Source organism: Rhinolophus sinicus, chromosome 11 (genome assembly GCF_057876585.1).
Source record: "Rhinolophus sinicus isolate RSI-liver-muscle chromosome 11, RSI-T2T, whole genome shotgun sequence".
NCBI classification, from domain to species: domain Eukaryota; kingdom Metazoa; phylum Chordata; class Mammalia; order Chiroptera; family Rhinolophidae; genus Rhinolophus; species Rhinolophus sinicus.
Genome location: NC_142511.1, coordinates 15,778,289 through 15,801,930, shown reverse-complemented (window position 1 = coordinate 15,801,930; position 23,642 = coordinate 15,778,289). Strand labels below are relative to the sequence as shown.

At 43.9% G+C, this 23,642-nt stretch overlaps 1 protein-coding gene across 1 annotated transcript in view; it reads left to right on the top strand.

Moving 5' to 3' along the window:
- The window catches only part of SMYD2 (SET and MYND domain containing 2), a 50,403-nt gene extending 36,884 nt beyond the window's left edge, over nucleotides 1-13,519 (top strand). Inside the window, exons 6-12 of the mRNA XM_019738078.3 lie at nucleotides 1,864-1,931; nucleotides 4,565-4,667; nucleotides 6,899-7,009; nucleotides 7,727-7,847; nucleotides 8,857-9,031; nucleotides 11,025-11,133; nucleotides 13,301-13,519. Coding sequence (XP_019593637.1) covers nucleotides 1,864-1,931; nucleotides 4,565-4,667; nucleotides 6,899-7,009; nucleotides 7,727-7,847; nucleotides 8,857-9,031; nucleotides 11,025-11,133; nucleotides 13,301-13,381 — 768 coding nt within the window. The 3' untranslated portion in view covers nucleotides 13,382-13,519. The remainder of the gene's footprint in view (nucleotides 1-1,863; nucleotides 1,932-4,564; nucleotides 4,668-6,898; nucleotides 7,010-7,726; nucleotides 7,848-8,856; nucleotides 9,032-11,024; nucleotides 11,134-13,300) is intronic.
- Nucleotides 13,520-23,642: the final 10,123 nt, after the last annotated feature.

The window sequence follows — 23,642 nt, the reverse complement described above, 5'->3', positions numbered from 1 at the left end:
GAGGCATGCTAGATCCAGTCTGAGGCTGTACATAGATCACTCAGTACCTAGTAAGTTGCAGGACACATTATTCATGCCTCAGCAAATTCTGTTGAATGAATGAAAGCCCTAATTAAACTCTTACCTAATGTTGACTGATGGTCATTGGTTCGTGGTATTTGGTTAATGTCCTGATGACAGAACAGGTTAGTGTACTTGAAGTTGGCACACAAGAAAAGAGTATGCTCAGGCTTCCATGCAGAAATGCCCAATATCTCAGGATTTAAAGGCTATGTATTTGTCTACTAACACGCAGTAACCTGCTTTTAGGCTAAAAATTGTAAATACTGATTGCAAATATGTTGAATTGGAAAAACAGTAAGTCAAACCCATCATAGTCTTTACTTCTCTGTGTACCGAGATTTCCAAGCCTTTGATACTGACCCTTTCATTTTAAGTAAAATTGCCACATTAACATTCATAGAGCAGAACAATTTCAACCAAATATGGTATCCGTATCGGTTGAAGAAACACTGTTGTGTTTCTGACAGCTTTGCCGTCAGAATGTCTAGTTTGAATTCTGACTCCTATTCTCCCACTCATTACTTATGTTCCTTGAACACGTTATTTAATCTTTGACCTCTCTGAGCCTCAGTTCCCACATCTGTAAAATGGGTTATGCCAGAGTAGTGCTGCAGACGGATGAGGGGGTAAATATGTAGCACCTAGCACAGTGCCTGGTCCAGAGTAAGTGCTCAGGATAGACTAGTTTCCAAAAGCACATTCATTGACCTGAAATGGACCAGTGCAGTGTCTCCAGTGTGGAAGGATGTGGTCCCAGCCCACAGGGTCAAATCCTTTGGCATGCATGCCTCACAGACAGCCTTCCTAGCAGCTTGGGAAGAGCAGCGGTCTCAGCCTTTGCTGTTGGCCTTGGACAAATCACTGCTCCGCTCTGACCTCAGCTTCAACATCTCAAAAGAAGAGACTGAGTCCCCTTGCCAGCTCTGAAACTTCAGATACAAATGAAAGCACCCATCGCACTGTCTCCCAATAGACTGGGTGTTCCTGAGGGCACAGAGTTGTGCCTGTTCTTCCTTCTATGCACAGTGCCCAGCACACAACGGTTCTCAATGAATGAATGTCTGTGAAAAGAATGAATTTATGGAACAATATAAAGTCGGGGATGTACATTCCTGAGTTTTAGCCTGCTACCTCTAAGCTAAACTTCCAGAATGGTGAGAGTTGCCCTTGGTATTTTTCAACATAACATCCTCTTTTCAAGGATGAGACAGTGGCCAGTGGTTGATCTGGTTGAGACATGAAAGGAAAGTCTCACTCAGTTCCTTAGCTTCAGGCCCCTCTGCCTCTCAAGGGGATAGATAGCAGTTAGATCAGCTGTGTAAGAGCTTTCCTATTTACCACCTCACCTTATGAGATAGCTATGAGATTAAGGGACTTCTAATGGGAACAAATCAAGGACAGAAGGACTCAGTGATGGGTTCAAGATCACGCAACAGACCTGTGGTATAGCGGGGATCAGACTCCAGGTGTGCTAAGTCCCAAGCAAATATGCGATCTTTAGTCCTTGGACCTTTGTGGTCTGTGCCGTTTTTGGCCACCGAGTGTAAGTGGGTAGGTAGGCTAGTCTAAGGGTGCTTCCCCCTGACATTGCTGCTTTTGTATTTGTTTATACATGAGGCTGATGGGTAAATTTTGTCTGAACGAAGGATATCTAGGCCAAAAGAAAGGTTTCAAAATCACTAAACCAGAACCTCTTCCCAGTTAATTTGTTGAAGGTCAAAAATTACAGAAATGATTTCTATCCAGACAGAAGCTTCAGCTGGTTCTTTTTTCTTTCTTTGTCCCCCTTTCTCACCGCAGGTTAACTGTAATGGCTTCACAATTGAAGATGAAGAACTTTCTCATCTGGGATCAGCAATATTTCCTGAGTAGGCTGAGTTTGACCTCATTTCTTTTCTTTTCTTTTTTTTTTTTTTTTTTACTTACTTAACACTAACTTGATTTATTTTTCATTTTTAAATAACCTACCTGACTGCATGTGGCAGACACAAAACTCCAAGCAAATTAAGTATAATGTTTTAATTCTGCCAGATTTCAGACTATTTTCCCTACATTTAAGGATCCGACGGTAGTAGGTAAGAGGACAGTTACTTGTTAAGTCCTGCTAGGTAGAGAGCAGTTATTAAAGGATATTTTATAGTGTGCCATGCTGAGCAATGTACTTTTTTTATATCTGTGGTTATGGAAATCTTTGGGCTTCTTCCACTCAAAGTGAAACATTAATTGCCAACCAATAATTGGCCATAGGCTGATGTACAGAATATAGGCGCTTCTTATCCATCTGGACTTTTTGAAAAACATCGGTTTAGAAACAGCAGTTTGGAGGGAGAATATGCTAAAGTAGTAAACTAGGGGGAAATTTCAAAGAACTTTAGGATTTTACTTTACTTCAGGGATACTCAAGTGATTCAAGAAAGGCTGCCAGTTGACAAGTGTACGTCTTCACAGCTCCAACTCTCTTGGATTGCCAAGGATGGCTTTATGGTTGTCTGCTTGATGGAATGAGTCCTTTCAAGATGCTCCAGTCCCCTGAAATCAAGCCCTTGCTTTACGGATGGAGCCTTCCTGCACCCCCTGTCTGAATTAATCCACACTGTAGATTAGTTCTGTCTAAAGTGATGTTGCTTCATATTTACTACAGGAGTCTTTGGCTTTAGGTGGAAGCAATTTCGGGAAACCCTTATCACCCACGCATTAGCATGGATGATGTATGATTCCCCTGTCTGTTGCTGCCCAGCTCTGCATCATACGGGTCCAAAAGATAAAGAATCTGCATAGATCCAGGTCTCCTGCACAGCTGTCACAGGCTTTCCTGAACCACAGAAACAAAACGTTTATTCACATAATAAGACTGTCCCTGTGGCCAAAATGGTGTCTCATCACCTGCGGTTTGAATTCCGATAGTGAGGAAAGAAGTGTTTTGGGGAGAAGCTCTTTTGGACGTTTGCCCTTAGGAAAAGGAAGGAGAGAAAGAGAAAGGCCATTAGACTCTCTTCAGAAGGCTGGTCTTGACAACTTCAGACCTGAAATAAACTCGGGACTGTCTCTGCTCTCAGCATCGTAAAGACTAAACGCAGGTTAAGGGTGGTGTTGTCTGCAGTTTCACCCTTTTCAGTGATTGCTAAGAAAATGATGATGCCAAGAGCAGCTGTAGGTTGTTTTTGCCTTAGTCGATTCCCCCCCACCCCCCGTTTCATTAAAAAGAATCTAGGTGTCTGTCTTGAAATGGATTACTTAATACTTCATCCACAAGATGTTTCTAGAAATCTGCTTTTGACTTTTGGTGCATTTGTTGATCAGCTTTCCTAGGGCTTGATTGCCTGTGTGCCACTTGCCAGGAAGCTGTGGGGCTGTGATGCATGGTGGTGGTGACCCTCCCCAAGGACAAGACAGGGCAGTTGCTACCTGCTATCCCAGGCTCAAGGCCAACCACAAACTTCACCCAGACCTTTAGCAACTGGGCAGTGGAGGAGGGCTGCTCCCTCGTACTCGGCAAACCTGGGCAGCTCATCCTTGTCAGGCCGCACAACTCCTTTGCTTTTTGGGGGGCAAATGGGAGAGGGGTTTTGATCGCTGAGGGTTCAGACAAGTGACACTGGCCAGCAGAGCAATGATACATGTGGATGTGAGTGCCCAGATGAGCCCCAGTTTCCAGGCAGTTTTAATTGGGGGAAAAATTCCTTTGGGCTGAAATCATATCGGCATTGTGATTTCAAAGGCAGCATTTTCAGAGATCAAGCATTTTTCCCCTGTAGTTTAGAAATTTCTGTTCTCAGAACTTTGACCTTGATATAATCAGAAAGCTCAAAGCCCCTCGCTTAGGCGAATCTCTCTGTCCTCTCCGTCCCTGAAAAGCAGACACTGAGCAGCAGGAGCAGTAGTGTCCCAATTTTCCAGATGAGGAAATTGAGGTGCAGAGAGACTCAGATGGGCTTCTCCAGGACTCTCGGGGGATCACAAGCGCTCATTTAGGAAGCTGGCATCTCCCCCAGTGGCGATTGCTCGGCATCTGAAGAAAACATGTTGGAAATAATCCACTAATATAAAAAGTGGCTTGGAATATGACAACCATTTGTCTTGAACAGTGTATAGTAAGTAGCAGTTCCCTGTAGGTGTTGGGAAAGGATTTTTGTGGGATTTGCTATTGTTGCCATTTTTATTGTGTGGGTTTGTTTTTTGTTTGTTTTTTTTTTTTGGTTTTTGTGGGGTTTTTGTGTTGTTTTTGTTTTTTGGTTTTTTGGTTTTGGTTTTGGCCAAAAATAGATGTCACTATTTTGAATGGCAGATTTCACTTTTCAATATTGTGAAAGTTTAAGATTAGATATGATTGTAAATGCATGCAGAGGGACCACTTAGAATGTGATGTCCAGCTATTGATTTTTTCGTTAATATCCTGCAAAGATCAAGTTCCAGTAAGTAAGTAGCAAGTAAGCAGCCAAGGATTATCTAGACTGTCTGTCTGCCTTATTGAGAAAATTGGGTTTTCTCTTTTGATTGACAGCGTTGCGTTGATGAATCATAGTTGTTGCCCCAATGTCATTGTGACCTACAAGGGGACCCTGGCAGAAGTAAGAGCGGTACAGGAAATCAACCTAGGAGAGGAGGTGAGTGCCTGGTCACGAGTGGCTGGGCCTGTGTACTTCATGCAGCTGTTTTGAAAAGCAGTGGAGAAAAATCACTGGACGAGACAGGCTGTGAATGACTCCAGCAGTTACACTGTATCCATCCCCAGGGCCTGCAGGGTTCATGATCAGATTTATGACTTGTGGCTTCGAGTCCCACACTTCTGGCTTCCATTTGGTGCTCTCCATTTCCATCCAAGACAAAATAGGAAAGGATAAATTCCAGTTAAATTCCTCACAAAGGTTTATAGAGATTTATGGGGGAAGGCGACTGCCAAAATAACCAGAATGAAATTTTGGATTTTCTTTAGCATCTGAGTATTCCAATTGCCAAACAATGGCGTTTGAGCTTGTTTGTTTTTTGATTAGTGAATTTTGGCATTCTCCCCCCAGAAGGTCAAAAGCATTGTTATCTAAAAGAAAAAAACGCAACCCAGCAGTGGCTAAGGAGTTACAACTCCAAATGACACATCAGCACTTTGTGTTGTATCAATCCCATATCTGAATTTCGGAGAGTTCCCTTTTTAGGAACGTAATTCAGATGGCCTGTTGCACACACAGATGGGCATGTAGAGGCAGCCTGTAGCCAAGAGGCACTGTTAGCTCCCCTCCTTAACTTAGGGACGTGGAGAAAACCAGGTGTTCTGTCACCTGCTCACTGGTTCCCTTTTCCCTTCCTGAGCTGTGACTCCATGACTACCTTATGAGACGTCTGACCTGGAAAAGGCTGGCCTAGCAAATCATTAGATGTAGGCTATATGTTCTTAAGTAAGTAATAAAAAAATAAAATTATTAGGATTTATGACACACTTCAGATTTCAGTTTAGTGATCTTTACTGCTGTTTTAGGGGACATGTCTGGATTTTAAATTTTAAATACAACAATCAGTGTGCTACATGGTGAGGGCCTTGGTTTCTCCAGAAGCTGTTAACTAACCCACAGCTGAACTGAGACCTGATTGTATTATACTTCCTACCCCTTTGCTAAGTTCATCGTGACAAGAGTGTGCTGTTTGGGTTCGGAGTGTCACAGACAATTGCAGTCAGTGAGAATGGAGCTCCTGTGGGCTCACTGGTGACAAGTGCAGGACGTCAGTCACCCAGACTGGCTCTGGCTGGGCCTGGAGCAGTGACACTGAGCGGCCTTTGTCGCCATCTTCTGGGCTCCTCTGTTTGTTGCACTTTGTGACCATCAGTCACTTCCCAGCAATGAGGCAGGAGGCTCCTGTCGGTTTGCCCTTGGCCTCTCACAAATCTGAAATGCAGTAACCTCACTTTGAGGAAGTCACTGCTTTGGGGGTGACTTGCCCTTCAAGGAGGACAAAGCCCTTTCCTCAGGGCGTCGAGGAGCCGTGAGGTCTCCATTACTGCCCTCTGGGGTGGGGAGAGCTTGGCGGCCCCTTCAAGTGCCCCCCTGCCTGCCTGCCAGTGCCTGAGGTTCCTGGCACGCTGATGGCTTTGTGACATCCATCTGTTCAGTCAGACATTTGCCGGATGGTGTGGGATGAGGCAGCAAGTGCCGTCCCAGTGAGTAGATAATGGACGGTTAAATGCCGGTCTCCTCCATATGCTCCGAGTCTCAGTTACAGACCCCGTTAGAAAAAAGGAAGGACGGGAGACCCCGATGAGCCCAAAGGTAAGACTTTTCTGAGTTCCCTGGCCCAGCTGGGTAAGGCAGCAGCATGCTGGTGTCAGAAGCTGTGTCTGCCCGCCGCTGACTTGCCCCAGCCTGCCTAGCTGAGCTTCTTGCTCCACTGCCAGCAGATGGAAGGAGAAAGGAAAGGGGAACAGACCAGTATGTGTGTGTTCATGTGCCCCTTCCACCCAGCCAGCAATGCATCTGAGCCATCCCAGCCTGTAAAGGCCAGGCAGGGACAGCCCACAGCCAGCCCCACCGAGGAGGGGGGGCTTTGCTTCTGTCCGAGAAACAAGGTATTACTGCTGGGACAAACCCCAGCTTGCTCTCTTTGGGGAGGATGGAGGTGGGGGTGCGCTCAACATTCCAATGTCCTGTTTGAGGGACTCCTTGATTCTATAGAAGCCCTTTCTCTCCACCACAAGCAGCTGGACAACACTAGGGGGCGCTGCGTTGGGGAGACTCGGTGTGTGAATCAACAGCAAGGACACCACCGTGAATGTTGGCAGGGCCAGAGGGAGGTAAGGAGCGAGCTGACCTGTAGCAGGCTGCATTGTCAACGTTTCGTATCCCCTTAGGTTTTTACCAGCTACATTGACCTCCTGTACCCAACGGAAGATAGGAATGACCGGTTAAGAGATTCCTATTTCTTTACGTGTGAATGCCAGGAGTGTACCACCAAAGACAAGGTAAGCTCCCTGGGCCGGCAAAGGTCCTGACCGTACTCTGTATCTCAGGACATCTCTTCCAAGCCAGCATCCCTGTCTGACTTGGGGTGTCTCTTCCTATGGTGTTGTTGACCCTGTAAACCCGCCTTACTAAGACAGCCGGAGGGAATCCAGTCAGACCAGGTCTGTGTTCCAACCTGATCCTCAGAGCTGATGAAAACATTTCCATCACACTGTACACACCTAAGAGAAGGATTTGCCCAACTGCTATTTCTTGAAAAAGAAATGACTGCTCAAAAGAGAGAGGGGAGGGAAAAAGCACATGAGCATAACTTGCAGGCTTCCCAACCAGTTCACCTGTTCAGGATACGCAGAATTGTCTCTGGCATTGCCCAAATTATTTTGTCAATGCCACTCACTCCTCCTAATTCTGTTCTGATTCATAGATGTCTGAACACACACATCTACCCATAGCATCTAGGTGTGCTGCCTAGATGAGGACTGTCTAGAAAATATATATATATTATAAATACATGAATGTGTGTGTGTGTGTGTGTGTGTGGTAGTGGTGTATTGAATTTCTCTGAGACCCATTGCCTCATTTCCTTTCATTCTTTTGTAACTTTAGAACAGGCAAGCCTGTATCTGTGCATGACAGAATGTACTATTTGAGAGGCTTGCCCATCAGTATGGCTTCCACAGGAGGTAACACCTTGTACTTGTGGTCATTTCCCTCAGGATAAGGCCAAGGTGAAAATCCGGAAGCTCAGTGATGCCCCAAAGGCAGAAACCATCCGTGACATGGTCAGATACGCACGCAATGTCATCGAGGAGTTCCGGAGGGCCAAGCACTACAAGTATATCCTTTATAACTGTCTGGAAGTTTACTGGCCCTCACCTCCAAGAGGTGTTGGAGAGTCGGGAAGAAGGAGCAGAAGGATGGGTTTAAGATTCTGAATATTGAAGGAAGAATGTCTCCTGGTAAAAGACTTACTGACCACCATGACCTAGAGTCAACTACATCAGTGTATGATGTTGATCTTACTTCTCCTTGTTTGGCTAGTTTGGTCAGGAGCTCAATGTGGTGGAAGAGTTTTATCATCTAACACTACGGAGAGCAGTTCCTTGAAGGCCCTCCTTTATTGGGTATTTTGCTTTGGGCACAGTGCTGAGGGCTTTGCTTATATTATCTCAGCCGATCCTCAAAAGGACACTCAGCAGGTCGTCCCCCCACCCCTATCCCGCCCTTCACCTCCCAGCAGATGGAAACAGGCTCTTAAGATATCAGGTAATTTTGCCCAAAGGACACAGCTCACCACTGCAGACCCAGGATTTTGCCCCAGCTGTGTTGACCACCACGATCCATATTCTTAACCACTACATTATAGCGTTTTCTTGGGTGTTAGATTTGTGCAGAGGGAGGAACTAAAACCAGTGAAAGGGAATTAGAGAAAGGCACAGTTTTGTTTTGTTTTTTTCCTTAGCATAAGCAAGAACTTTCCCGTGGTGGGGACTTCTTCCTTAAAAATGCTTCAGCTAAAATGCTCAGCGTAGGTGAGGGTTTAAATTTAACTAGAAAACTGAAGATATGTGATTCTAATCAACTTGTTTACAGCTGAACTGAGGGTCTCTTGCCTGTAGCTGAAATTCTTTGGTTATGTTTAACAGTTGAGGTCTTTAGTTTTTCCTGTTTGTTTCTTCAAGAAAAAATGTGATTCCTTTCACTTTTGCTTGGCTTTCTGTAATTCACTTTTTCAGTGTGTGAGTTTCTGGGGTGCAGTGCATGAAATAATTCCTTGAACCCAGCCTGCCTTGGGAAGTCTCCAAGCCAAGTGAGCAGGCCAGTCATTTCCTTGACACCAGAGCACCCCCTAGCGAGCTGCTGGAGATTTGCGAGCTCAGCCAGGAGAAGATGAGCTCCGTGTTTGAGGACAGTAACGTGTACATGTTGCACATGATGTACCAGGCCATGGGCGTCTGCTTGTACATGCAGGACTGGGAGGGAGCCCTGCGATATGGACAGAAAATCATTAAGCCCTACAGGTGATTGCAATGGCTGTTCTGACCATCTTAGCACAGAATGGAATCTGGTGATTTGGAACGCGTACCTGGGCTGTTTTGTCTTCTCACCGCCCCACGCTGGAACACACCCAGACCAGCTAGCTGTCTCTTCTTTGCACCCACATTTGGAGGCACAGGTGCCAGGTGCCGCTCCATCGGGCTGGCCTGTTCCCGCCACCGTCAGGGAGCCACACCTAGGGAGACAGGTTGAGGTTACGCAGGGGTTGCTGGGGCAAGGTCCGTCCCAGGACCTAAGCAGGTGCTATATCCATTGTGCTTAATTCAGACCAGTAGTAAAAAGCCACGAGTGTGTTTCTTTCCCTTTCATGCCTTCCAAGTTAAATGGCACTTACTAGTCACTAAACGGTGGTTCCAGAACCCTCCTTTTCCATCATTACTCGCACCATCCCCTTCTTGTGCTTTGGTAATTACAGCCCACTTTGCAAATAGGGAAGTGCTGGGGCCATTGGGTTGGCTGTGCTTATTCACCATCTCCCCCAGTTTTGAATAAAACAAGTTGGGTTTTATACAGTATTAATGACTATCAGCCGTGGGGAACTTTCCTGTTGCGAGGGTTATTAAACCTGAAAGATGGAGGTGGCAGTCGTGGCATTGTTCTCTGACTCTGACTGGCCACCTTGGGGCTGAGGTGGCCTAGATCACATCCCTGCGGTGCTTGTCAAACGCACATTATGCATTGACAGGATTCCCCCAAGACCAAGTGAATCAGGATCTGGGTCTGGAATCCCTGTGTTCCAGAAGCACCCCAGGTGTTTCTCATGAATTTGAGAAGCCCTCAGTTCACTTACAAGGTTAGGAACTGTTAAGTTTGTGTCTAGTCTGTGTTTCCACCACCAGGTCCACCCTCCACTTTCTGCTCGCTGCCCTGAGTAGCCAGCAGGGGGAGCCCAAGAGGAAACCCACTGCTAAAATCTGCTTCTAGAAACATTTTGCTACATTGGGGATAATCTCAAAGCCTATCCTTCTTCCTGGTCTCAGGCACACTTCCCTCTGTGAGATCTGAAGGGGCAGGGGGAGGGGAAAGGGGAGGGGGAGAGAGAGAATGAATGAAATCATTTAGCCTTGTGGTTGCTCTCCCAGGAGCTTGCTGTGCTGAACCCTTGCTAAGCTTACTGAGTCCCAGCCAGGGTTTCCTCCAGGCAGCACGCTGCCCCACACCCTACCCAGGAATACAGCCAGAATGTGTCTCTTTTGCATGGGTTTTGAGGGTACAGCAGTATAGACCAGCCTGTAAATCAACACCTGTATACACAAATGACTCTTTCCTAGGCAAGCCTCATCAGTCACCCTTCAGTTAAAACCTCAGAGCGAATATATACTGTATGTATATAAAGCCTTCTACTGGACTATAGAGAGAGAATATCTAGAAGAAATAGGATGTGTTCTCCTTACTTCACACAGCTTATAGTTTTGCTAAACCAAGTGGAATCAGAGTGTGACAGAAAGCTGGGGTCTTGAGACATTGGTGTGTTTATATTCTTAACACGTTGCGTACGGATCACGAGAATCTTCACGAGGGATTTAAACCCCGCCGTACGCAACGTGTTAAGTATACTGTCTTTTCAATATAAGGGGATAAGCCTAATATCCTCATAATAAGGAATTTACCTTAAACAATGTTTTCCTAATGCCCTGCTTTGGGTGCACCTAAAACAAAAATCTGGGAGAAGGGCTGAGTGGTGTGTTTATAAATGTTTTTGTTTAGGATTTCTCCTGCAGTTTTTATGTAGCTTTTCAGAAACACACCGGCTGCACAGAATGAAGTGCATTCGGGGAGGTTTGACAGGGTTGAACCATCCACACTCTCCACCCAGAACCTCCCAGGGTTTGGAGAAGCCTGACCGCCATGGAGCGTGTGGCCGTGAGCTCCGCAGCCATGGGCGTACTGCGCCCGGCCTGTGGGCTGCCTGGCAGCCTTTGACAGGGTGGCCTGTTGTCTCTTCTCTTCTTCCAGTAAGCATTATCCTCTGTACTCCCTCAACGTGGCCTCCATGTGGTTGAAGCTAGGAAGACTCTATATGGGCATGGAAAACAAAGCTGCCGGAGAGAAAGCCCTGAGGAAGGTAGGTCTCCCCTGAGGGGTTAGGCGTCCCCGGGCCTGCACGGCCTTCTTAGCGCCCCTCTTTCATCCCTCATGAAGCCGCATGACTGAAGGGGTGGAGAGTGACCAGCTCTTGACCCACCTTTTGGCCATAGAAGGGGGAGGGGTTGGATGCGATCGCCAGATGGGGGTACAGTCAGTCATTGAGCTTTGCCATGTTGGCTCCCAGCCTCCCTGGAAGAGTGGGGTGTACACAGTGAGAGCGGCTGGCTGATTACAGGCTCAGGCCACAGCTGGGGAGAGGGACTACTGTCGCTGTCCCATGTGAAGCCAGGGAAGTGGACAGAGGCTACTGAACGGGTCAGGAGACTGGTGAGGGAATTTTCCATCTGTCTGCCCCCTGGGATTTACAGTCATGATGCCCAACTGTGACACAATCAAGGCAGTTGGATATGGGGGAGTTCCTCAGTGTTAGGATTATCCGTTCGCAGTTTCTAAAATGTACTTCATCATCATCACTGTTCATTGAGTATCAGTTATATGCCAGCACCCTCATGTGTAGCTTTTCTTTTCATTCGCACAAAAGTGAGGTGAGATGAAGAAACTGAGATTCAAACAGGTTAAGTAATTAGCCTAGCGTACGTGGTGGGGCCTTGATTCAAACTGGGGTCTGTCTGAGTTGAAAACTTCAGCTCCCCACACTCATTCTGTGACCAACAGGCAGGGGAAACTGGGACCCTGGCCAGCATCTGCCCCCCTCACTGTTTGACAGCTGCCCCGTGCTGCCCTGGGTGAGAGACCCTCACCTTACAGCAGCTTGATGTTAACAATAGATTCTCCTTGTTCGTTATGTAGCACTTAACAGCTGATAAGATATTATCATTAGGACAGTCTGTTAACTCCTATAAGAGAATGTTTGTAAAAGTTGGGGACACAGATGCCCAATCCTCCAGATTCCCCCAAATCTGCCCAGTAGACTATTTGGGAAGATGAAGTAAGGTCCTGCATGAAGGTGTGGCTCCACCAGGCTAGGGGTGTGAGTTAAGCATAGAATTTTCCGTTTTTAAGTCTGTGGATTTGTCGTCTAACATATTTATTGCCTCAGTGAATTGGGGGGAAATTAACCAGTTAGGTCACAATCGCAAAGTGCTGGTAGGATATTAAGTACAAGGTCAGCGAAGGACAGAGTAGATCTCGGCAAGCAATGTGAGTTGTGAAATGAATGCAGAGGCAAGGGGAGGCTTTACACAAGTGATTCCTGAAGACTGGCAGTGTCCCTTGGCTGCCTCCTCTTGGTTTGAGATCTAGGAAGAGAAATGGTATAATAGAAAGGAATGCCTGTCATGGTCACAGGCCATCAGAAATTCCCTGTTTAGGAGAGAAAGAGTAATTTCTCTGTGAGTAACAGGGTTGAATACAAAAGAGCAAAATAAATGCCTATGGATGACATTCGATATATATACTTCCCATAGGCCAGGCATTATTCTAAACACTTTATGTGTATGAACAACTCCGAGAGGTGGTATCATTTCTATGTTACAGATGAGGAAATGGAGGCACAGAGTGGTTAAGTAAATTGCCCGTGGTCACACAGCTAGGAACTGATGAAGCCACTAGAAACCCTTCCACTTTATTTTGCCTCACTCTAAAAAAAAAAAACTTACATACATTCTCTCTAGCTCCCTCAGATGAAACCTGCGGAAAGCATGCACTTTCTAAAAGGGGAAAATGGTTTAGTCGTGTCTTACAGATTAGTAACGTAACCTAAAATCAAATCAGGTCTGATGTCAAGTACACTGTGGACTTCTCTGTTTCAGCATTACCTGTTTACTTGGTTGACTGTAGCCAAATACTTCCATCCCTAACGCATTTTTTCTTGAAATCTCTATTATGTTGGGGCAAAAGAATGTCATGAAATCAATTTCCCTGTATCATTTCTTTCGACTATTACGGAATGTTTTACTCAGCAGTAGCCTCTGGGTGACTATTTTGTTACTAGATAATCTTGTCTTTTTTTTTTTTTTTTTTTTTTTTTTTTTTTTAAGCCAGACTCTGGAGGAGAACACAGGCTCTAAAAAGCCAATTTGCATCCTGTGCCTTAAAGCAGAGAAATCCAAGTTGAATTAAAGTTAGTCCAGCCGGAGGTGTGAGGGGACTGGCTCTTAACCCCGTATCTGTCTCTCTCCTAGGCCATTGCAATCATGGAAGTAGCTCACGGCAAAGATCATCCATACATTTCTGAGATCAAGCAAGAAATTGAAAGCCACTGAAACGATGCCAACATGGTCGCTTTTACTTTAAGGCTAGTGCAGAAACGTTCAAGGATTTGAATATTTCAAATCATGTACATCACTCCAGCATTTCTGTAAAATCATTGCAATAAAAACACTGTTTGCACTTAAACCTTACACATGGCTTACTTGGACTTGGTCTTAATCTTTAACCTTAATATCAAATTAATTTTGAATGTTTTGTTTTTTTTCTAAGAGATAATGTCCTGGTTTCATATGTTATACTTTGGACAGATTGAGTTTTAAAAATGCCATTATTTTCCCCTTCATGCCTATTGTAATGTTCTGAGAAAACCTGAATGATGAAAGAGAATAAAAAAGGTAATAGTATTTGAAGTTTGTGTTTCCTGTCTGTGGGGAGGGTTTCAAAGAGGTGGTGGGAGCTGGGTCACATCTGTTCTGCCTCAGTCAATAAGGCCTCCCCCCGGAGGCGGGGTCAGGAGGCCTCTTTAGCTTACAGTTGATTTCAGGGTACAGTACCGATGGAGGAAGAAAGAGGGAAGGTGCTAGAAGGGAACCAAGGTACCTGTGGGGGAGAAGAGCTAAGTGACCTGGGTGCCCCTCCCTGGCAGGAGAATATGTCCGTTTCTCCCTTCAAGACATAAAGGTGTTTCATGCACGCTTCCCTCATCTGTCTGAAAGCAGACTTTGCAGCTCTCATTCTGTTTCTTGTTCTCTGCAGTACTCTCCTTGTCTGGAAACACTCCAGGGGAACTTTGAGAAGAAAAAAATTTTTCCTTACCAACTGTGTGTTGTTGAGCAAACACTGGTCTCTCCCTGCGTGCGGCCAGCAGGAACCCAGCTTCCCCATAGCCTGGAAGGTAGCAACCTGGGAATTGTTTATTAGCAACCGCTGCAAGGAAGCACAGGCCCAGAACCAGGCATGCTCCTGGCGCAGGGTTGTTTCTCTTCGTCTAAGGAGAGGATCTTCCCCATTAGGTAACAATTAAAGCCCAATAGGGTTTTCAGTTCAGCTTTCTTTTATATTCATGAGCTACACCGTAAGTCTGTTACCCTCCCTCAGCTCCACACACCCCTGCGACACGCAGTTCACTGCACACATGTACGATGCTTCCTCTTGTCCAGTGAAGTGTAATACGGCATTTATTAAACGCCTACTATATGCATTACAGCCTGTATAGCTCTCTGTGTACAGAAGTCAGTAAGTAGAGCACGGTCCTGGCTCTGGAGCTTCGTGTTTTAAGAATGCTGATATACTCTGTAGCTCAGCCCAGAATAAGCTTAGCCCACCATCTCGGTGGGTTTTGTGAAAGTTATAAACGTAATACTTTTTCAATAAATTTAAAATAACACAAACGTATCTGCAAACAGTGAGCCGTTCCTGCTTCCTTGCCAGTCCCACGCTCCCCAGAGGAACCCACTGTAAATAGTTTGCGTGTGGGGTCCCCATTTTCCCCATGCCTGTCCAAGTATCTCTATAAATAGATTCGGAGAAACAAAGGCAGAATGGTACTGACGTATTCTTTTGTAACCTCTGACTTAACAATAAGGGCCTCTTTCACTTCAGCATTTGCAGATTGGCTGCATTCTTTTTAAAGGCAGAGCGTTATGTTGAATGTGCACGCTATAATTTACTCAGCCATTCTATTTATGGACATGTGGTTTTTCTAGTTTGCTATTATAAACAATGCCATAATGAACAATCTCAGACAAATGACTCTGCTGATGTGTGATAGCATTTTGGGGGACAGATTCCTAGAAGTGGAATTTCAGTATCAAGTAGTGGAAATATTTTTTTTCTTTGAATAAATATGGCCACATTTCCTTTTTTAAAAAACTACCGGGTACTAGTAAGATGTATTTATACTATTTGTTTTCCTCCACCTTCTTAACACAGTGCTATTAAAAAAAAATTTTGCCAATCTCCTGCGTGAAGTATTTTGTTTTATATGCATTTATTAATGAGATTGGGTACTTTTTCCACATACTTAGGAATTGTGTTTCTTCTGTGAGTTGCTATTCATGGCAGTTGCCTATTTTGCTATTCATGTCATTCATAATAACGTGTAAGAAGAGCTCAATGTATTTTGAGATATTAGCTCTTTGTCATGTACTGAAAATAATTTTACCCTGGTTGTCCGTTATTTTTCACGATACTTGCTGAACCAAAACAGAATTTTTTCATCTTTAGATGAAGAAATAAATACTTTTGTCTTTGATCTATCTGGAATTGTTATATTTAATAGAAAGAGATCTGATTGTACTCTTAAATTTTTGAATTTTCACAATTGCTAGCCACTTATGGCAGGATCATTTGTTGAATGACTTATTCTCCCCTGCCGATCTGAAATGTTCTCATTAACATTCCCGTAAGACGGGCTTGTTTCTGCACTACTTCATTCCATCGATCTGTCCATGCCTATGCCAGTAAAAACACTCTTAATTATTGCTGCACTGCGAAACTTTTAGTGTCCACTAGAACTAATCTTCTGTGTTCTCTTGAATTTTTTCTGACCATTTCCCCAAGTTTCACCCTCCAAAATACTTGGAAATCATTGGCCAAGTTCTCTCTTGGTCTTTCCCCGCCTCCCCCACGAAAGTGCTGTTGTGGTATTTATTAGAATTGCATGGGAGTCAGTGATACAGAGAACCGACCTCTTCGTAATGAATCTTTCTATCCAAGAATGTAGTGAGTTTATCAATTTGTCTGTTTTGCCTCAAAAGAGTTTAGTTATGTCTACACAGGTCCTACACATGCATCTTAATCCCTAGGTTTTATGTTTCTGTAGCTACTATGAATGCTTTTCTCCCATTATGTTTCTTAACTGGTAAGTCGGACAAGTTCTCCCCTTTTATTTTTATTAAATAAAATGTAAAATCACAAAATTGACATGTTTGATGCTGTTTTTGTCATTTTACTGCATATTTGTATGTTTTATATATATATATATATACACGTATATGTGTGTGTGTGTGTGTGTGTGTATATATATATCTTTTACTCTCTTACTTTAAAAAAAATCTTCCCTAGCCCTGCTGTAGTCTATTTGGAGATAAACAGGTCTGCTAGTGGTTATTGTTTTGTCTCTACATTGTATGATAAGGCTATGTTTTCTGTTTATCAACCAAAGAAAAGAAACTGAATCTATTAACTCAGACCGTGACAGATAAAACAAATCATTGCATGTATATATTTTCATGTCATTCTACTGGACTTCTCTCCATTTTCATTGGCATTTTGTCTATCGTTTTTTTTTAACATTGTGACTTTTTTTCAAGAACTCTAATTGTTTTGTTGCCGCAGTCACCATATACACAGAATTATTTATGTGTTCAGTGAGGTTTATTTGCCATCTCCTTTCACCCAGAGTGGCTTCAGTATTCTCACTTTCATGATGTGAAACACGCTAGGACCTCTGGTGGATAAACGAATGACTCTTTATGTAGAGATAGGGTTGTAAACAGGTTACTTGCAGAAGTGGTGATATTGCCTTATTACTTATCCAAGATACATAAAGAAAGTGTCCACCTCCCTCCCCAGGGGATCATCATGTACGTCTATGGCAGTTGATGGGCTGAAAAAAATGGAGGGCAGGGCAGCCACCTTTAAATAAAGCTAGAGATGACTTGTGCTGTGACTGAAGGTGAAAGACAAAAATAAGAATTTGCGTCTTCTCTAGCAGCTTGGTGCCTGTCTTTTCCAGGTCAACAGTTTGGGATCTGAGTAAATGACAGTTGGGGGAAGGGACTTGGCCCTTAATAAGGGTCATGATTGCATTTGTAAGAAGGATCTATTTCTGTGTATTCTTTACTCCAGCTGCCTAGCGATCACCCCCTTTCAGGCTTTTTCTAATATGACAACTCTGGAAACGTCAAAGTAATTCTTCAGTATGATCAAGTTATACAGGAATGAAAAGGGGGTAGAAATAAATGGGTTTTAAAAAACTGAGAGAGCAAATGTTCCCAGGCACTTGTGCCTATGAAAAGAATCCTAAAAGTAAGAGATAAACTCTTTCAACCCATGCAGACATACATAGTACAGAAGAGAAAATTCCACTGTTTTCTCTGAAAAAAAAAAAAAAAAAGGTTTATTGCATATGTAAATCAATAGATATCTTTTACAAAAAAAAAGTTAGAATAAAGATCTCACATTTGTAAAGGCACATATGAAACATTTTACAGCAACAACAAAAGCAGTGAGAACATACACAATACTCAACTAGGACCAGTATCTAAACAAGACTTTATAAAAACAGATAGGAAACAGTGCAAAAAATACTGTCAAAAGTCAGTTTTATACACCTCATAACTGTGTATAAAACTGCCAAGCATAAGCTTATTTACTGATATAAAAAAGCACATAGAAAATAGCATGCATAGTTTTAAGGCTTTTAATATTATTAAATTGAGAGGGAGTCTATAACAAAGTAGAGTTGATATGAATATTGATAAATCACTCCCCAACTTAGGGAATGTCCAATAAATTTCTCACTCCCTCTCTCCCCTTACAAGTTGGTAGTAGAGACTGGACTTGCATCTTGCAAGGTAGCAAGTCTGCCACCATGGGGAGTAAAATGTGTTCTCAGGATCCCAAGTCCCAACCTGGAATGCATTTCTCACAGCAACAACCTAACACGTGGTTGAATTTCCAGGTCAGCCCACAACAGGCAACCAGCTCTGGTTGACACATCCCTACATTTCAGCTGTGCTGAGGTCGGAAGGCTTCTGTGGGCTGACCCAAAAACCTTAAAAACAAACTGGCTTCTAAGCTGGGGACTTGTCTGTACATCATCTGGAAATGAAATCTATTAAATGTCCATAGTTTTGAATGAATACCACAATTGGCAACATTTCATAAAACATTTCATAAAAGACCAAGGAAAGCATCAAAATACTGAATTAAGTAGTTTAACAATAGTCCAATGAAACAAACTAGATTAGTCTTAGTTGATGCAACACAAGTTACATAAGGTTATATGTTTAATATAGTCATCTGCATATGTAAACCTTTTTTTCCCCAAAAATCCTCAAGCAAGGTAGCTATTAAAAGGAGCAAAGGACATACACAGAAAATCATCTCTGATGAAGAGTAACCTTCTGAAAGGATAAGGTTTTTAAGATTCCAAATAGTGGCAAGAAAGTTCAGTCAAAGGGAACTGCAGTAACATTTTACAATGTTCAAGTTGAAAAAAACCAAAAAGCTCTGAAATTATAGCTTTCAGTTCTAGTCTGAAGGTATTTATTAGCTAACACTGCAGTTGAGGGAGGTGGGAGGCCCCTGAGAAATGCTGAGAATGCCAGGTACCCCTGCTCTGAGAGCTACCCTAGCTAAACTCAAAGCAGGATTCCTGAGATTTTAGCAAAATAATTCCACACCAAGGCACAAAAGGACCCTAACCCAATCTTTTCTGCTTTCTCCTAGAAACCTTTTGTCAGCTGAGAAGGCACTTGTGTTTCCCTGAAGGAGGAGATTGGGGAAGAAAGAACAGGATAAACTACAGATTGGATCAATAGCTTACCCTGCCCCTCCCTAGATAACAGAACTGACTGCAATACAACTTGTAACTATTCCCAGGGAGCCCAGAGCTTTCCCTGTTTCACCAGATTGGCCAGTCTGTGTAAAGAGGCTATGATGAAGGGACATGGTTCAGGAAGAAGCTAGAAACAATCTAACTACACATGCCACTAGCCAAATGCAGATACTATGAATCTACGTAAGTTCACCTTGAAATAACACGTACTACTGCAATCATTGCTTGAAACAGGACTGATAATTGAATCCATCTTCTCTTTCATCTCTCCTACTATTGCGTGAGGATCTATCACCAAGGGAAAAAAAAGGGTGGGGAAGGGCAGCCTCCTGGTGGCTGATGGCTTCAGGGCCATTTTCATTCTGGTTCTTTCCATTTGCCAGATCTTACTCCTTGAAACGCTATAAACTTTAAAAATTAAAATCAGATTTCCTGACTACATCATTTGGAGAAATCCAAGGGTGATTCTCTGAGTAGATGTAACTGTTTTGTAGGGGTTGCACGAAAAGCGTAGGGAAAGAAAACGTGTGCTGATGAGAGCTGGTCTATCGAGCAAATGAAAACCACAGAAAGGGCAGCACAGTCCTACGCGAATGAGGTGCTCTTGGAATGAAGAGGTGACATCACAATAGTCCCGCTCACGTCCCCCACGAGACAAGGAACAGCTGCAGTCACTGTGCTGACATCCCAGTTTTGGTGCCCTGATTTATAAACACCACTGCTATAAAGGGGAATATACTCTGGAGGCCCCTGGGATGGCAGGAAAGAGGCATCAAGATGCATAGGTGCTGTGATGCTAACTCTTGGAGCCACGTGGGTGAGCAGAACGCTTTGTGAATAAGGCTACAAGGCAAAAAGGGCCACCAGCAAGCGCGATGAGAGGGTATTCCTGAGTAGCAAATCCAGGCAGCCATCAGAATCCATGACACCAAGCTGCCCTGCAACAGCGAGGACACAGTTTGAAGCCATGAGCAAGGGGGAAACACATCCCAGCGTTGCAGCTGTCTTTCTGACGGCTGCCGCCTCACAGTTTCCATCTTTCGGGCCTCGCAGAAAGGAAGGTGAGGTGGAGGAGAGACAGTCCAGAGTTCAGAAAATTATTTGTGAATCAATGAAAAGTTTTGATAGCAACTTGAGGGCTGATCTGAAAACCTTCCTCCTCCTCTCCCCATGTGTAGCTCCTCTCTCGGCAAGCTTCCAGCACTTTCCGGCAAGAATGCTCCTGATGGTGCAAAGTGTGGCAGAAGGAACAGCGACTTTTCACGCAGGTGCTTGTCAAATTCGGGCTGCACATTAGCTCTCGCTCTCCAGCCTTGTAACTAAATGTCCTTCAATTTATTTTTAAAATGGGAGGGCTGGCTGAAGCTCTAAATAGTAGGAACTCGTGCACAACCCTCCCCTTTATGGCACCAAACCATAATAAATTATCTGCTCTTCTGAAATCAATTGATGTCAGACTCTCAATGCCAGACTCATGGACATTTTAACAGAATTTTTTTAGCCTTTAGCAAACAGAAGCTTGGCCTTGAGAAAGAACATGCAGCTAATATTAAGCTGGAAAAGATAAGAAAGGTGGCTGGATAAAAATGCTTACCCTCAAGTTTACAAGTGAAATTACAAAGCTGGGAGTAGGCAGGACAAAGGCTGAGTGTCAGGCAAGCTGGCTGTTAAGTTTCACAGGACCCCATGCATCATGGCCATTTTGGGTGCAACACATTTGGATTGGCTGAATTTGGATACACCCTCACATTTCTCCCAGGCATGTTGCTGCTACTTTCAACTGATGCATCTGTACGTGTTTGCTCCCAAATGTCTTCGAAGCTGCGGCAAGAACCATTCTGCTTTCTTGCTCAGAGTTCAAGGGAAGTGTCAACACAATTGAACATCTTAAGAGATTTCCACCCTACAGGGCCAACTAGTATGTTACCCGTAAAGCTGTGAGCCACTGGAAAATGTGTGCAGTGTCCACAGAAAACCCAAGTTTGTCCATTGGAAAGTAGAGCTAGATGGGTTATTTTGCTCACGAAAAGAAATCAGTGAGGGCATGACAAGTGTCTGATACATGACAGACGAAACAATATAAAACAGCAGAAGACTCTTTGGTAAAACAAGACGAAGCTGGCTTCCCACAAAAGGCCACCTTAAGAGCCCAACAGTGATTATTTAGTGCTTCTGGAGATTTCTTACTCTAGGAGCCCAACTGTTCCTGACACTGAGGTGGAATGAAGGATAGATGATCACTAACGTGGGTCTGACCCAATCCTATCCCAAGTCTGAGCTCCCTGGCACACATCTTGCAATGCCCCTGCACCTTCCCCCCTGCCCACCTCAGATGATTGACACATCTCCCCAAAAAGAAAATCAGTAACGATACCCATTTTCCCCATCAAACACACCACTGGAAGTTGGGGAGAGATTAGAAAGCACATTCTGTTTTCTGAGGGAGGACACCTCTGGGGCCCAGACATCACTCTGCATGACCTCTGGGCTGAGGTCAGCGAATGCAGATTGTACATCAAGAAAAGGACGGCGGCTGAAAACCCCACACTGATGTATGTGCCCGACGGCCAGCTCTGCCCATCAGAATCCACGGTGCACGAAAATGTCTGCTGAGTTGACTTCCAAGCCCCACGTGATGACCACTCACCGAGGGAGGCAAGAGTCACTAGAACAAGGCTGCGTGTTCACAGAAAGAGACAAACTACCCATCGCACACACTGTCATGTTCATTAGCACTTGTTTGGAGAGACGACACACGTTCTGACAATGCAGTTCACCAACGCTCCACCGTGTGAGTGCACGGTGCAAAGTTGACGAACTTAATTGTCCAACCTCGTATGGTGTATTGGGGTCCATACTAAGGCAGGGGAAGAAACGCACTGTACGTATCAGGTTGATCTATGTAAATTTTCTGTTATTGTAAGTAAAATATAGCCCAACTATTAGAAATTTCACACGGGTCAGCCTATGTTAAGCAGGAAAAGAAAAGTAGGCAGCTGGATAAAAATGCTGAGCCACTGTACCCACTGGAGATGATAACTGTACCACAAAAGCTGAGAGTGGGCGGGATAAAGGTTCAGTGAGTACTGGGCAAGCCAGTGGTCAAGTCTAACAGCAGAGCCCACCAGCCCCCACTTTACCCCCCCATCCAGGCTGATGGAGAAAGGGGCTGGAGACGGCCACGTGACTCTTAGGCCAAAAAAATGACAGATTGATGCCAATCGAAAAATTAGTTCCTCCTCTCAGTCTAGTTTGTTTTATAAACTACAAAGTTTATAAAACGAAAATTCTCTCTATTTTGTCTCCTTGGAAGCTTATTACTCCAGAATATTGCATGTGGAGATGTTTACACCTTCCCGGATCTGACTGTTTCCCCCCAACTGAGGAAAGGAGCTCAGAGCTCTTTACTTTCCTATAAAGGAATCGATGTTTGACTTACAGTAATGGTTGACATTCAATATTATTTTAGATTAATTTCAGGTGTACAGCATAGTGGTTAGACATTTATAGAAGAAGTGATCCCCCTGACTAGTCTAGTACCCACCTGGTACTATATACAGTTATTACCATATCATTGACTGTATTTCCTATGCTTTACTTTACATCCCCATGACTATTTTGTAACTACTAATTTATACTTCTTAATCCCTTCACCTTTTCCACCCGGCCCCCGAACCCCTCCCATTTATTACCCCTATAAATCAAGTACCTATCTGACACCATACATAGTTATGGTGAAGGGGAATAAGAGGTAGAAATGTCCATGTATAAAACTAGTAAGTCATGGGGATGTAATGTACAGCACAGGGAACAGTGTCAATACTATTGTGATAGCGTGACATGGTGTCAGATGGTTGCTGCACTTACAATGGTGCTCACTTCTTTAGGTATATAAATGTTGAAAAACTACTGTGTATACCTGAAACTAATATACTGTTGTATGTTAGCTATAGTTCTTAAAAAAATCTTAAAATCGCTGTTTGACATCCCTTTCTAATGCAGCCAAATCGTCCTTTACCTCCTGTCCGGGGAAAGAGGTGTGTATTAATGGAAATGCTACCAGAGACTCTTACTGAAAGGTGGTGTCTCCTTAGAGCTTAACGAAACCAACACAGCTCACAGGCTCGGCTCAGCTCCAGGAGGAAGACATCAGATTCCATCCCCACGATTCATCGACCAGACAAAACAAGGATGAACAGGGGGTGGGAGGGGAGAGGGGGGACGCATCCAAATGAGTGCGCATGAAAGAAAGAAAACATTTCAACCAGACAACTTCAAAACCAGAGGCCTGAAAGTGTTGGACAGCTCTGTAGTGAGATTGTTCCCCCTACATTTTTAATTTTCTCCCTTCGAACCCAAGCTGCAGCAATAGACCCCAACAGCTCTAGCTTCAGAGTTGATACATCATCAGGAGCTCATTCCAAAAGCTCTAACTAGATAACTAATTTAATACACTTTGCTTCAAGGTTTATTCCTTGGCTTGCTTCCCAGATATAAAGCATCTCTGGGCAATTATTATGCAGATGCCACTGAAAGGACTTTAAATGGCTGCTGCTAATTTAACAGGAGCTACGTTGGCATTTGCCTGAGTGAAAAGGAATGCAAAATGTGCTAAAAGATCAAATGCATTTGTTTTTAAAAAGGATGTGGACTAACTTTTAAATGTTTCCTTTGGGTTTCAATAAGAACTCCGGCTAGGAAATTGGAGAGTAAACCTATTTCTTTCTTGCACTTTGTGCATTAATGAA